This window comes from Vulpes vulpes, chromosome 2, assembly GCF_048418805.1.
Source record: "Vulpes vulpes isolate BD-2025 chromosome 2, VulVul3, whole genome shotgun sequence".
In the NCBI taxonomy this organism is placed as follows: domain Eukaryota; kingdom Metazoa; phylum Chordata; class Mammalia; order Carnivora; family Canidae; genus Vulpes; species Vulpes vulpes.
This window is the reverse complement of record NC_132781.1, coordinates 34,476,493-34,491,927: the sequence shown is the minus strand read 5'-3', so window position 1 is coordinate 34,491,927 and position 15,435 is coordinate 34,476,493. Positions and strand designations below refer to the sequence as shown.

Sequence of the window (15,435 nt, the reverse complement as noted above, 5' to 3'; positions counted from 1 at the left end):
GTGGTATATGTGTACAATGGAATATTACTCAGCCATTAGAAACGACAAACACCCACCATTTGCTTCGAGGTGGATGGACCTGGAGGGTATTATGCTGAGTGAAATAAGTCAATCAGAGAAGGACAAACATTATATGGTCTCATTCATTTGGGGAATATAAAAAATAGTGAAAGGGAATAAAGGGGAAAGGATAGAAAATGAGTGAAAATACCAGTGAGGATGACTGAACATGAGAGACTCCTAACTCTGAGAAACAAACAAGGGGTAGTAGAAAGGGAGGTGGGTGGGGGGGTTGGGGTGACTGGGTGACGGGCACTGAGGGGGGGCACTTGACAGGATGAGCTATTTGTTGGCAAATTGAACTCCAATAAATAAATAAATAAATAAATAAATAAATAAATAAATAAATTTGGTTAACTCAAAGTTCAAAAGAATTACCTTCTAAGACTAAACATGTCTTACACAGAAAAACACAAATTTAAATTACTTTAATTAAAGCAAAATCAGAAGTTTGGGAAGAAGAAGGGTTAACCCAATTCAAAACACAACTACAGATCACTATCTTCAATAAGTACCAATATTACTTAATTTTAACAGATTATTGTAAATATATTTGCACTACAACTAAAAAAGTGTACTTCAATGCTTAAGCCTCTGCTTTCATCTCACATTTTTTCTATCATCCCAAATCAAAATTTAGATCACTAAATTGACACACAGCCTATTCCCACTTCACGTAAATTCTCAAAATGAATAAAAGGGTGAAGCAGTCGAACAAAATTGAATGCTTTATAGTACTTTGCTGCATATGTTTGTAAGATAGATTGTTTTAGTACACATTTTCTGTAAAGCGGTATTTAACAAATCTAAAGAAATATTAAGAGTTTAAATAAGATATCTTACCTTTTATTTATAGGTTTTTCATCTTTTTCATAAGGCTTTACAAACCATTTGCCAATGCGTACAAAGTTCCGGTTCATTAAACACCGTTCCAACAAATTGTGAACTGCTTTAAATAGCAGAGTTCGACATTCATAGGAAAGTCCATTCTCCCACACTCCATCTTCCTCTTCTACAAGAAAAATGAAAGAAACAAAAAGTAAAGTAGTGGCACTATATCTACTCAGAGCCAAGTAAAAAGTGTGACAGTTTAAATTCATAAGCCCAGGGCAGCCCAGGTGGCTCAGCAGTTTAGCGCCACCTTCAGCCCAGGGTGTGATCTTGGAGACCCGGAGTAGAGTCCCACGTCAGGCTCCCTGCATGGAGAGACTGCCTCTCCCTCTGCCTGTGTCTCTGCCCCTCTCTCTCTCTCACGAATAAATAAAATATTTAAAAAAATAAAACATAAAAATAAATTCATAAGCCCTACTACATCTACTACATAAACCCTACTGAACCTTAAAATACTGAGCTACCATTACTTCTATATATCTCTAGACATTAGAAGATCAGGTTTCAAAGTTAGTCCATAAGGAGTAAAACACCTAAGTGTCACGTATTCCATTAAGGTACCTGAAAATTATCTTCCCACTGAATAAAAAGTCAATGATACACTGCAAACATACTGATTTGGTTTTTGTACCAATACAAAGAACATTTGTATAAGCCGGGAAACATTAAAGACACTCTATATCTAAGATGCCAATTTCGAAGCTGGCTTGTTACTTTGTCCTAATTCCTCCAGCATTCAGCCTGCCAAAAAAAACTAGCCAGTTAATAATTAACTAAAAATATTTTATGTCCATCAGCATTCTAATCCACAACTCAACTATAAAAATAAGTGATGAATAAAAAGGAAGCTTTTGGCACAGAGCCTAACAAGCAATGCATTATTAGCCACCTTAGGTCTCTTCAACCAAATGATTCCCACAATTACTATTCAATACAGGATCCCTCTACATGGGGAAGAAATTTTAAAATACAAAGGCTTAAATTTTAAATAGAACTTCCAATACAAAGTTATAACTACCTTCACTAACTACAAAGCCTCAATTTTGCCAACACATCTATTAACCACTCCAAGTTAATTTACCAAAAACTGTTAGCATAGTTATTTCTGGATAAGTCTAGATGTAGTTCAAAAAATTTTTTTATTCTCTATCCACTTTTAATCTTAAACAAAGCATCCAATGAATTCTGCTACAAATAATTGAACTTTTATTATTTCAAACATAATTTAGTATAATTCCAAAGCCTGTATATGTTTACAAACATTTTATAAATATGAGTCATCTTTAAATATAAGTAAAAAATAAATGATAAAAACTTTCTCAACTCAACACTAAAAATATCTATGCTATACCCTTAGAAAAATAATAAATTATGATACTTTTGAATAAAAGCAGAAGCATGTATTAAGAGGAACACATGGTTTATATTAATAACCTACAGAACAAATGGGTAGACTAAACATTAACTAAAAAGCATAATGACAGTGGACTTTAACTGCACTAGAAACTTGTGTCACTACAAAGGTTAATGTTGATTTTATGCTGTTCTTTAAAAGTGTTTCATAAATTAGCCAAGTCTTTCAAGTCAATTATTTTTTCCAAAAAAGTAAGACTTTAAAAAAATGAGGTAAGCTTTAGAAAATGACAATACTTGAGACCTGGAATAATTTTAAATAATTAATATTAAAAAGAAAAAAGTTTTACATTCTACATATTTAGACAACCTTATATATGTCCATTTAAAGCCAAAACTTCACAAATTTCACTTTAGAAAACAGTAGACTAGAAGAAAGGGAAATGGCACACAGTGACTTCACTTTAATTATTTAGGGGTCTAATCACAATTATATCTTTGAGTTCCTGAGAGAAAAAAAGTAAAAATCAATCTGCTTTCAGCCTAATCAGATTCTGTCATTTCAAAATTAAGTAGTCACATCAAGAGTTTTACCTCAACTCACGATTTATGATTACTGAAAATATGCATGCTTTTAATTCCCAGTTATGCTACGTATATCTCCCAGTTCTTCACTTCTTTGTAATCTATTTAGTATATTTTATTTTTATTGTCGTTGATCTCAAAAATCCTTACCTTCTGAGAAGCAATAGTTCTAACATTTGTCCTGCACAAGAAACCTTTACTAAAATCTTAAATAGTTCTAAAGTTGAAAGCCAGAAAGATCCAAGACACAGAGTTACCATTACATATCAAAGTTGTACAGTCACTATAAACTTCAAACATCAGAAAATTATTCCCTTAAAACTTGAGAATGAATTGCCTTCCTTCCACAAAGAGTAAACAAAAAAGTCTTTGGAATAGTTAAAAGCCCATAATACAATAATTTACATACTTTTTTACATAAAATTCTGAAGATTTTTATTTTAAAAAATCTATCTCAGTTAAACCTGAAGTTAAAACGATCTAAGCATACTAAATATAGTTTAGAAATTTAGTCAGTACTTATTTTCAAACATTTCTCCCCCATTGCTCTGAATTTTATCTAGGGAAACTCAGGTGAACTTAATCTTTATTTTACATTATACCCTCAAATGCCCACAATTTTCATTAACACTAAATGGGAGTTTATGCATGAAACAAAGAACAGACCACTTGTTACGGTTTTCTAAGCCAACAAATAACTAAAGTATATCTTCACCTATACAGCAAATAACTAAGCAACTATCACACTAAAGCAACAATTTTACTTTTACTGCTGAGGAAGTAAGTCCTAATAACACTCAATGAAAAGTCTGAAGGTTTTTTTATTTTGGTGGGAAGGGGGGAATGTCACCTAGAAGTAAGAGCCTCTTCAGTCAAACTTCTAATATCCTGATGATATAATAACCATAGCAAAATGCTGAATACTTCTTGTGTATTCAGATATGAAAAGTGAAATGGTACAATCAACCCACCGAAGACAGTGATATGCACCTCTTACACTAATTAAAACCAGTCCTTGAGTCTCAACACCATATTTTAATAGAGAAGGGAGGTAGTAGGGAAACACATGGCAAATCTTTACCTAGCTCTTTTTAATTTAATCAACCATAGCCTAATGGAAAAAGTCTGCTTAATGCATTTAAATAAATGTTTTTCTCCACTTGTACCTATATCCCCAGAGAAAATAGGTTCAATTTTGATTATAGTGCTTCTCCATTAGAACTCTATTATTGCTTGAACATTTTTTACAAAATACTTGAAGAAAATGCAACAGTTCAAATGCTAAATTTAATTACCATAATTTTTTTTTTCCTGAGGACACAGATTATAGTGATGACAAACTGTGATTCGTCATCAAAATATTTCTGAATGGAGAAAAATTTGAAAATACAAAAAAGCTGATACACCTAGTACTCGTATTCAACATTTTTCTCAAAACTGCCATCTTTAAATATCTCCATAGTAATAAACCAGTAAAAAAGGAATCTTTTCCTAAATAATTCTGCCAAGCTAGTAAAACACAACATATACTAATGAATAATGAATGGGTCAAAAATGATGGTAGAAAATACCATGAATTTCCTGAGAAAATAAAGAGAAACATTTAAATGTCTAATTCAGTGTTTGTCTTAAATAATAACTGCCCATTCATAGCCATTCACTCAACAAATATTACTGAGAACCTTAAGCTGGCAGCAGCATTGACCTACAGCAAAACCTGAAAAACTCTGGTTTAAAAAGCCCCTGAATATATGTTGAGGAGTATCTTTGATGATTTAAAGATACACTTCCTTGCTCAAAACAGGTAGTACATAAAAGAAATATGACAAAGAAAAATGGCCCTAGAAAACCAGTTAAAATAAAAAGCTGGGTAACAAGTAAATTATGGAAAAGAAGACAGAAATGAATTAACTCCCTTCAGGATAGTTGGGAGTGCAAAACAATTTTTTTTTTTAAATTTGGCTGACGTTAGATTCCTATACTTGGCTGCTGTTTATGTGTTTGCCAATCCTGTTAAACCTGCCACTTAAGGTTAAATTCCACTATAATTAATATCCTTTAATAAAAGAATCTAAAATTAAATTCTAGGACTAAACAATGGCCCACTTAGTTTAACAGTATTATGATGAAATTCTGGTATAATGAAAGTATTTGGACAAGATGCTAAAATCCCATATATACACCACAGGAGCCAGAAAAAATAACAAATATTTTTAGCCCTGACTGAGTCTGTTTTTTTAGTTCTCCAGGTATCAGTTTTCTCCAAGAGTCTCATCACAGTCTAGCCTACTATGATTTTTTTTTTTTTTAAAGATGCAACCTCAGGAAAGGGAATAGTTTTTATTTTGATTTTGATTCAAGGGAAAGATGAAAAGCCAATAATGACAACAATAAAATTCCGAAAAGGTTGAGGCACAAAAAAATATCCAGAAAACTCTTCTCCTTCAAGGACACATTAATGGTAATAAAACAATCTTGCTTTAATGTAAATAGTACACTTACAAGAACCAATCAGCTCAAAAATTTTTTTCAGGACCAATTTTATAGCTCTATCACACAACTGCTAAATGAGGTGTGCTACAAATTTTAAATAAATAAATAAATAAATAAATAAATAAATAAATAAATAAAATTTAAAAAGCTGTAATCAGAGTTTTGTTCCCTAATCCTTCTTCTATTGATTCAAATATCTATTCTCTTAGAGGAAGCAAAGCACAAAGTTTAAAAAAAAAAAAAATGAGTTTTTGGCTTTGGGATTCAAGGGATATTCTGAACAAATCTCTTCCTGGAATGTTACAGTTAGGCCAATAGAAGTTAGCAAAAATCCTAACCCCAAAATCATTAGGTCTTTGCAAACTACTAAACAGTACTGACCACTGCTACAGAACAAGTAAACTGAAGGTCTAAAATATGTATCAAATTAGATTTGGTTTGCTGTAAGAGATTTTAACCAATTAGCAATAAGGTGAATTTACATTCTGTTTCTAGACCTTATCTACACTGGAAAAGAAAATGACCCAAACCCATGCTACGTGATATTCCGAAAGGCAAAATTCAAAATGCACTATAGAACCTGATCAGACTCTTCAGAACTACCAAGATCATCAAACAAGGCAAGTGTAAGAAAATATCACAATCTAGAATAGCCTAAGGAGATATGACAACTAAATGTAGTGTCCTGGATGAGAACATAGGATAGAAAGAGAATTTTAGATAAAAATAAAAGAAATCCAGATAAAGTACAGACTTTAGTTAATATCAGCATATCAATATTGGTACATTAGTTGTGAAAAATATTAATAGTAACAACAAGGAAGCTGGGTGAGAGCTATACAGGAACTCTCTATAGCATCTTTGCAAATTTTATGTACATCTAAAACTATTCTGAAATTAAAAGTTTATTATTTTAAAATACACTATGGAAAGAAATAGAGGAGGATTAAGCAAAGGCAATTCTGTACTTTTATTACTGAATATTTCAGTTAGCAAGAAAAACAGAATTCTAATCTTTGTTTCTTTTTGGTTTTTTTTTTTTTTTTGAATTCTAATCTTTGCAAAATAGAATGCCTTCCCTCTTTCCCCCACCAAGAAGGGAAATACCACCATAATCAGAAACATTTTAATAACAAGATGTGGTAGGTGCTGAACCAAACAGAAGGGCACTGCCTGTGCCTGCAAAAAGCAAGCTCAAACTAAATTAACCAGCTTTTTAGTTACCACCTGGGTCCTTCCGGTTCCCCTTTCCTCAGTGCTACACCTCCACTTGGAACTCAGGATTGCCTCCTGCAGCTGATGCCACCCCTACTGTCCAGCTGCTCTCTTCTCAGGGGAGCTTAAAAGAAGGGAATAGAGTGCCACAGATGGGAAGAAATGAAAAAGGGGTTAGCTAGAGAGACAGAGGCAGACTAATTATCCCAAAAGGGAGGCAGACGGTGTCCCTGGAGCAAAGAAAAAGGCGAGACAAATATACTCCATCTGAAAAGACCTTATTATTCTTTAAGATATGTCTGATTTTAAGTAACAACATTCTAAAGTAAACGACAAGTTGGGGGGGGGAGCTAAAACATTACATAAATATCACTGACTACACACATTGTTTAAAACAGTATAGAACAGGCTTTGGAACGGTCATTATAATTATACATACTACTCTTAATACATTTTGCTTTGCCATTTCGATTGCTTTCACTGATAAGTTTTTTTTTTAATTAATTACCATTCAATGGCATTCAGCAAAATCTAACAATTAAAACCTAATCTTCCAAAATTATATCCATTCACATTCAAGATCAGCATTTTAAACTACAGGTATTACCATTTAAAAAATTATGCAAAAAAGCAAAGTTAAACTACAGAAGCAGTTTTTTTAAACTGTAGCCCAGTTTACGAGAAAATATATTTAGCTCAAAACATGAAATTTAGGGGGGAAAATCCACACAGTGTTTTAATATACATCAAAACAGCTCACACTTAACCTTAACAGGCTTTCAAAACATTAGTCCCACTATAGTAAAACTAAATACTACACATCTGTTAAAATTATCTTTGATTCTACAAACTGTATTCCACGGAATCTGGGGGGGGAAATGGTGCTCTGCCAACCTTATTAATAAAACCCTCAAGTCAGCTTAATAGTTTATCAACTACTTTGTATCTGTATAGTTTATAATTTATCAATAACACTAAAAGTCTCCAAACATTTTAGTAAGGTGGTTTTTATGACCACTTAAAGATTAAAATCCAGCATATCAAAGTCAACTATCAAAACAAATATAACACATGCATTCCTACAGAAACGTTAGTCTTACTAAGAACTTATTTGAGACAGTCACCTGGATTACATTACATCCAAAAATAAAATAGGTCTTATAGGTCAAATGGACAATATTAGAAACCTCAGAGTACTCAATTTCAAATGAGATTGTTTTTTATTAATCTAAAATTCCTAAATTTACCTGTTAAGAATTATGACCAAACATCTTGCTGAAGTTGTTGGTACCTTGCAGCAAATAACTAATCATTTACATTCCTATCATCAAAGATCCACTTAACACTGACTCTTACAATGTAAAGTAAGCACAAGCTTCAATGATTATGTGAAAAACTAGTTTCTCTTTCTAAAGTAATATTTGGTCCCAAAAGTCAAGAAAATAAGAATTGGTCTTCTAAAAGTAGTCTTATTGATAGGTTCACAATAAAATTATTTCTGTGTGACTTTTTAGATTATGATCCCAATGTCCTATAAATGAGTTGGCACTAGTCTCATTTTAGTGACAGTCTTTGAAAGAACACTAAAAGAATCACTGTCCAAGAATAACAAAATTAACATATGCTTTCATATGTTAATAACCACAATTAACAAAATATACACCTTGAAAAAAAATACATAAGAAAGTTACATTTCTAGAAACGCCTACCAAATGTCTGCATATTGATACAGAAGAGAGCAGTGGCAGAATGGACTCAAATAGTGAATTACACATGCCTGCAAATTACTTCTCCCTCATTCCATTTTTCTTAGGTAACATGCCTTCCTTGTGCCCCGTTCGCAAGAAAATACACAAGGATGCTGGGTGGTTGAAGAAAAAGTTAGGGATCCCTGGGTGGCGCAGCGGTTTGGCGCCTGCCTTTGGCCCAGGGCACGATCCTGGAGACCCAGGATCGAATCCCACATCGGGCTCCCCGTGCATGGAGCCTGCTTCTCCCTCTGCCTATGTCTCTGCCCCCCCCCCCCCCCCCCCCGTGTGTGTGACTATCATAAATTAAAAAAAAAAAAGAAAAAGAAAAAGTTATTCAAGGCTAAAGCCTGCCATAATATGGATAATTTAAGTAAAATAAAATAACCACAATGAAACATAACAGTAAGCTAACTTTTTTATCTGGCTTCACATCTAACAGTGTTTCACACACAAGAAAAATCTTAATTTGTAATATAAATGATTTTTAGGAAAAGTATACAACGTTGCTATATATCATTGGTTAAAAATAAGTTGCCTTCACCTGACAAGTCATGGTGAATAAGATCAGCAAAATTGGGGTCTTCACCCCACCAAAATATCCACAATTCTCTTCTTCCAGGTCTTTGATCTCGCCGCCAAACACCAAGTACATCTGCCTTAAGGCAGCGACTAAAACTGCTCAAAATGGGGTCTTCCTCTGTCACCGGAAACAGAATAGGGGCAGAAGTTGGGCCTTGCCATACATATCTTTTCCATTTAATTCCCGTCAAGTCAGCCTAAAGAAAAGAAAGCATGAGTATTACAGCACATTCACTCAAAGTCAATAGTACTCTTAAAGACCTTTATTTCATTAAGACATTACAATTTTTCAATATATACTGAAGATATTAAAGCAGATTGACCAAAAAAATGACTCTTTGATAATTCAACAACCCAAAATTTAAGGAAAGGAACTAAAACCGTGAAAATATTAACACTGACATGTCACTGAGTAGCAATAAATAGATGTCCCTAAGAAAAATAGAAGACTTAAAAATGTTTAATATAAACATGTACTTTAATACTGCACACTTAGTAAACATTTCCTCTAAGTTCTGTTCCAAATGGTCACGTTTGTTCCCTGGTGTCACACTGTAACAGAAAATTTTTAAAGACTTATGATTCCATGTTTATAAATTGATGGCTCCAATGAAATGAGAACTATAGTTGAAAAAAGTGTTCACATATCCCTTTTAGGCAAAGTGAAATAAAAAATGCACACAAAGAACTGTCAGATTTGTACTAGTCTATTTTCAAAGAACCTGATCCTAAAAGTACCAAAAATAGACGGAGTCAGAGAAAACAGAAATGTAAAACCTGATGTTATGTTTTATTGCACCCGAAGAGATGCTGATTAACGGGCATTGTACAAGAAAACATTTTATAAGAGGAAAGAGCATTAAAAAAAACAATTTGGCACCGTGAAAAAATTCGACAGGGGGAATTTAGTAATTCTTTAACTTAGAGGTGCAAAGCATAAGGTGCCAAAAATGAAACTGCTGATACATGACTGGCAGTTTACACTTGCCAACTAGTTGTGCTCCGCCCACTCAGTTCACTTACCTATCACATACTCTTAGTATTTCTCCTAGCACACAAAAAATGAAAAAAGTCAGTCACTGAAACTTTAAATCGTGGACGAAGCTAAGCTACTGTCCAACTGAGGGCTAAATATTTGCAACAGTTGGTAGTTTTCAAAAAGTCTTAACTGTGGATGTTACCAGAACTGGGCCAACCTATACAATACAACCTGCATCCAGCTTCCCTAGACTTTTCAATATAATGAGAAGCAGCCTGTTCAAACCAATCTAAAAATGCAAGTAAAACAAATAACAGCAACAAAAATTAGTGCAAAACCATAGAACCTCCTCCACTAGTCCCATTTCACTCTCACACAAACATAATGTTCTATTAAAAGCAAGACGGCTAAAAATTGTCAAAATGGCAAACTGTTTTCAAAGTTCAAAGACAAAACATGAAACGGTATCTACTGGTTTTTACAGAGAGATCTGAACTCATCAAAGGGAGAAACTAATCTGTTAGTTTGACTCATCAGAAAACGTAAAACGAAAAGAGTTTTTTTTTTTTTTTTTTTTTTTTTTAGTACATAAGTTCCGGTGTCCTGTTTATGGGGGCGGGGGAGGGGGGGGACCGAATGACCAGAGTGTGGCATAAAGGCACGGGGAGAATGAGCAATAATGTAAAGTGTTAAGAAGAGATACATAGTCAATAAGGAGAAAAGCGATAGTTAATAAGCAGGACACATAGGGAAATGGGAGTATCCTGCCAGATAAGGAGCACAAGTTGAAGACAAGACTACGGTTGAGGAAGAGTCGGAAACGGGGGAGAAGGAAAGGGGAAAAAAAAAAAAAAAAAAGCCAGCAGTCCTAAAGCAGAGCTCAGGATGGGGGCTGAGCGAACGCGTTTCCCGGGGCTGGTGCGGGGCCCGGCCGCCGCGCCGGCTCCGGCTGGGCCTAGCCTGGGGACTCGGGCATCTGGATCAGACCCGGACCCCCTCCCCCACGGCCCAAGGGCGCACCTCGCGGCCCCCTCCCCCACCGCCCCGCACGCCGCGGCCCCCGCCCGCGGCCCCTCACTCACCAGGCAGAAGAGGTTACAGTGACAATCTTCCAGGCTGGCCCCGTTCGGCACGAAGGAGGAACTCATCGTCCCTCACAGCAGCCGCCGCCGGCGCCACAACCCACCATCCGCCATTACCGCCGCCTCCGACCAGAGAGAGAAACACAGACACCGGGGAGGGCGGGGGGGTGGTGGTTGGGGGAGCGGTGGAAGAGGAGGCCGCCGGGCCGCCCGCCCTCCCCGCCCACCCCCCCGCCGCCGCGAGCAGCCCCCGCCGCCCGGCCGGCACCTAGCCGCCCGGGGCCCAGGGCCGGCGGGAGGGCCGCGCCGCGCTCGCCCCGCGGGCCGGACTGCGGCCGCCGCGGAGCCCGCGGACGCTTGCCCCTCTCGGGGGGACAGAGGAGATATGTGCTCCTTCCACAAGAAAAAAAAAAAAAACCAATAAATTACACAATAAATAATTAAAATCGAGTCCGAGAGGGCAGAGCCCGAGCCGTGGAGGGTGCTCCCGGGCGGGGAGGCGGGGAGGCGGGGAGGCGCCCGTGGAGGGGCAGGAAGGGCAAGAACCGGGAGAGAAGCCCAGGCCCCCGGCCCGGCAGCGGCGATGTCCTTAAGCCCAGAATCTCCTCGGCGGCGGAGGTGGTGGCGGCGTCTGCGGGCTCAGACCATTCTCTGGCTGTGTCTTCGTGTCGTCCCTGGGCCAGGCCGGCCTAACGTCTGCTCTACTGCGGCCTCACCGCCCGGACGCCGTAGTCTCCCCCATTTTGTGGGCCCAGCGGGCGGCGTTTTTCCCCCTTTAATCCGAATTCACGGGTTTTCCCTTCGCTTTAATGGCGGCCACAGGGACCAGCTCGCCCTCTCTGCTCGCCCATTGGCCGCCTTGAGGTCACGTGGGCCCGGGCTCCGTGGGGAGGAGGAGAGAGAAGGGAGTGAGAGAGGGCCGGGAAGCTTTCGGCGGAGGCGGTGAGCCCTGGGGACCGGACAGCCAGCTGGCGGCTACTAAGACAGCGCCATCTGCTGGGTGCCTCGGCCACTGTAAGATGACCCCGGGCCCAGGCCCTGTCTTTCTCCTTGCGGGGGGAATCTAGCGCAAGAGGGTTCGCATCACCAATCTGAGAATTACATGGAAAACAGTTTGATTTCGTCGGAAAAGAAAGTGTTGCAAAAATTCCCGGGCATTCTCACTTGCAAACCCCCCCGAGCTTGGGAGTCAGACGATCTGCGATACAACTTGGACACTTAAAAAGTTGTGATATTAGGAAAGAAAGAAATGCATGAGAAACAGTATAGCCTCGTAGTGAATAACCTGGGAGTGAGAGCCACGCTTCCTTGGGTTCAAGCCTTGAGCCAGTCAGTTCTTGGGGTCTCAGTTTCCTCATTTGTAAAAAGGGGGAAACATAACCCTATCTCATAGGGATGCTGTGATACTGGAGTTAACACAAATAAACCAGGTAGGCCAGTGCCTGGCACAGACACCCATTGCTAACAGTTATCTATTATTGTTGTCATCGTTACCTCATAAGATTATTGTGAGGAGTTGAACCAGTGTATGTAAAGTGCCACCACTGTAACCTCAGTGAGAACCGGAACTTTGTTTTGCTTACGGCTGTATCCCTAGTGCTTAAAAAAAGGTTCCTAGCACACAGTGGGCGCCTGATATTTGTAAATTTGCAAACGAATGAATGGTAAGAAATGGAAACCAACTAAAACGTTCTGTTCCCTTCCCTATAAAACACTCTGTTCTTTATTGGATTACACTTCAGTGTAAGAGTTCAAACATTTTCCCTGAAAATTTTGGAGAGGAGAGAGAGAGAGACAGCGGGGAAGAAAGGAAAGAAGAAAGGAAGGGAAGAAAAGAAGGAGGGAGAAGTAAAGGTGATTCAAAAGTTAGAAATATTAGTGAGTTAGCATTTACCATAATTTTACATTATAGTTGTGTCTGTAATATAAATGGAAGAGTCACTTCCTGGTCACTTCTTCAGCTATGAAATGAAAAGCATTCCTCATTCACCCATTCGTTCATCTATGATGATTAAGAGTCCAAATCTTGAAGCCCAAATCCTGTAGAAAAAGTTCTGCCACTGTTTCATTCATTTCAAAGTAAAATTTAATCCAAGATTAAATTAGTTTCTCTTACTCTGGGGGATGCCTGGGAGGCTCAGTGCTTGAGCGCGTGCCTTCAGCTCAGGGCATGATCCAGGGGACCCCGGATTGAGTTCAGCTTGGGGTTCCCCACCGGGAGCCTGCTTCTCCCTCTGCCTATGTCTCTGCCTCTCTGTGTGTTTATTTATTCATGAGAGACACACAGAGAGGCAGAGACACTGGCAGAGGGAGAAGCAGACCCCAAGCAGGGAGCCTGACATGGGACTGGATCCAGGAACTCCAGGATCACGCCCTGAGCCAAGGCAGATGCTCAACCGCTGAGCCACCCGGGCGTCCCAAATAAATAAAATCTTAAAAAAAAAATTTTTTTTCTCTTACTCTCGGATTTCTTATTGTAAAATGAGGATAATAAAAGTATTTTTCTCCTAAAGTGTATGGTAAATGAAACTGTAGGTATATGGCTTGCCATAGTGCTTTCTAAGTGTTAGCTAATAAAAAAAACTTTTAAAAATCATTATTGAGCACCTGCGTGCTCAACTGAGTGTGTTCCTGGTCTTTGTTAGGCCTGGGATACAAATATGAATAAGATACCTGCCTGTCCCTCAAGATTCCTGAAGAGAGGTAATAAAGGAGACATTTCCCACAGAATAAGATAAAAATACAATAGAGGTAATTGCTTGAATAAGGTATGTATCAACTAAGCACAATAGGAGCTCTGGAGGAGGAGCCCCAAAGTCAGAGAAGGCATCTTAAAGTAGGTAGCATTTGAAATCAGATTTGAAGGATAAAATGAATTCTTATAAAGCCCTTTGAAGCAGTTAAATCTTATTAAGCCCAATTCAGATCCAAAGGCCACATATCAAAGTCAATTATACAACCAAGACTAATTTAATCCAGGAGCTCAAATCAGTTGAAGTCCATATCCTTTCTAAGTGAGTGCCAGCACCAGGAGACAGCAATCCTCAGACGCCCGTAAGGTAAGATACCCTCTCCTCATCTCTCTTTCCCTGAAAGAATCCTCAGACCTTTGTTCCAACTGCTTCTGTCACTCTGGAACATCCTCCCCCACCTTTTAGTTTATCCAAGAAGTAGCCATCCTCTTTAGAAGTCTTGCCTTCCATTGCTCAGTCTCCAACCTGAGGACCTCAGGACTCCAGAGGCCAGTAGAATCTCCCAGAAACCCACAAGGTGCAAAGTAACATTTGATTGGCTTTTCATTTGACTAGTAGTCTTCTCAAAAAGAAGAGAGAGATAGGAGATAGGAAAAAGACACAGGGGAAAAATGTCTCAGAGAGGATCATGAAAGGAGCAAGACAGAAAGAGAGGAGTGAAAAGGCAAAAGAGAGAAATAGAGAATGGAGAAGCTAGTGGAGGAAAGGGACCCCAAATATGAGAGGAAGGGGAACATCATGGTGAGAAGAGAAAAGACCAATATAAGCACACAGAGAACATGTGAGTAACCACCTACCTTCTCTTAGAATGAGATTTTGTGCAATTTTAAAAGTAACAGAAATAAATTAAAACAGTGTACACACATTGTCAAAAAGATACAGGAAAGTATCTTCTGTTTGGAAGATACAGGAAAGTGTAAAGATGAAAAAATTTACATGTACATTATTTTTTAAATGCCCATAATGTCACCATTCATAATCAACCATCTTTTAATACTCTGATGTTTTTCCTTCCAGACTTTTCCATTGATATCTATGTCTATATCTACCTATCTACCTATCTCCCACAGTTGAAGTTATATATACATTTTACTACACATATTTACTATCTAGGATGTGTCAGGTCATGTATGGACAAGGCATAGGATATACAAGGAACACATAATCTTGCTAGATGTGGTAACTGGATAGTTGGATCAACTGGGATCAAAACTCCACACCACTGCCTGCTAGCTCCCTAACTTTGAATTGCTCATTGGTAAAATGTGTATGCAGCAATAGCACCTAAATGTTAAAGTTGTGACAATTAAAAGAGATAATCAAAGTAAAATAAGAGAGCCAATCAGGAATGTTAAGATGAATGTTAGACATTGCCTTGGACCATAATCACCTATTGTCTTTCCTCTTTGAAACATGGATTTGCTCAGTGATCTACATTTAAAATTGTTCTTTAACTCCTTCACCGTTTTAAGGACTCCATTCTCAATAGGATAGTGGATGTACCCGGCCTTCAGGAAGGGTGAGAGTTACATCATCTAAATAGAGAAAGGGCAATGTCTGACCTAAGGACTAATGTTCCCCACCTACTCTGCAAAATCACAGGATTGGGGCACCTGGGTGGCTCAGGGGTTATGCATCTGCCTTTGGCTCAGGTCCTGATCCCAGGGTCCTGAGATTGAGTCCCTCATAGGGCT

At 38.2% G+C, this 15,435-nt stretch overlaps 1 protein-coding gene across 2 annotated transcripts in view; it reads right to left on the bottom strand.

Moving 5' to 3' along the window:
* MED13 (mediator complex subunit 13) overlaps window positions 1–11,253 on the bottom strand; it is a 103,687-nt gene extending 92,434 nt beyond the window's left edge. For both annotated transcript variants that reach the window (XM_072747627.1, XM_072747628.1), the window contains exons 1-3: window positions 10,989–11,253; window positions 8,890–9,124; window positions 904–1,072 (exon numbers count right to left, since the gene is read on the bottom strand). In XM_072747627.1, coding sequence (XP_072603728.1) covers window positions 904–1,072; window positions 8,890–9,124; window positions 10,989–11,054 — 470 coding nt within the window. In that variant the 5' untranslated portion in view covers window positions 11,055–11,253. The remainder of the gene's footprint in view (window positions 1–903; window positions 1,073–8,889; window positions 9,125–10,988) is intronic.
* Window positions 11,254–15,435: the final 4,182 nt, after the last annotated feature.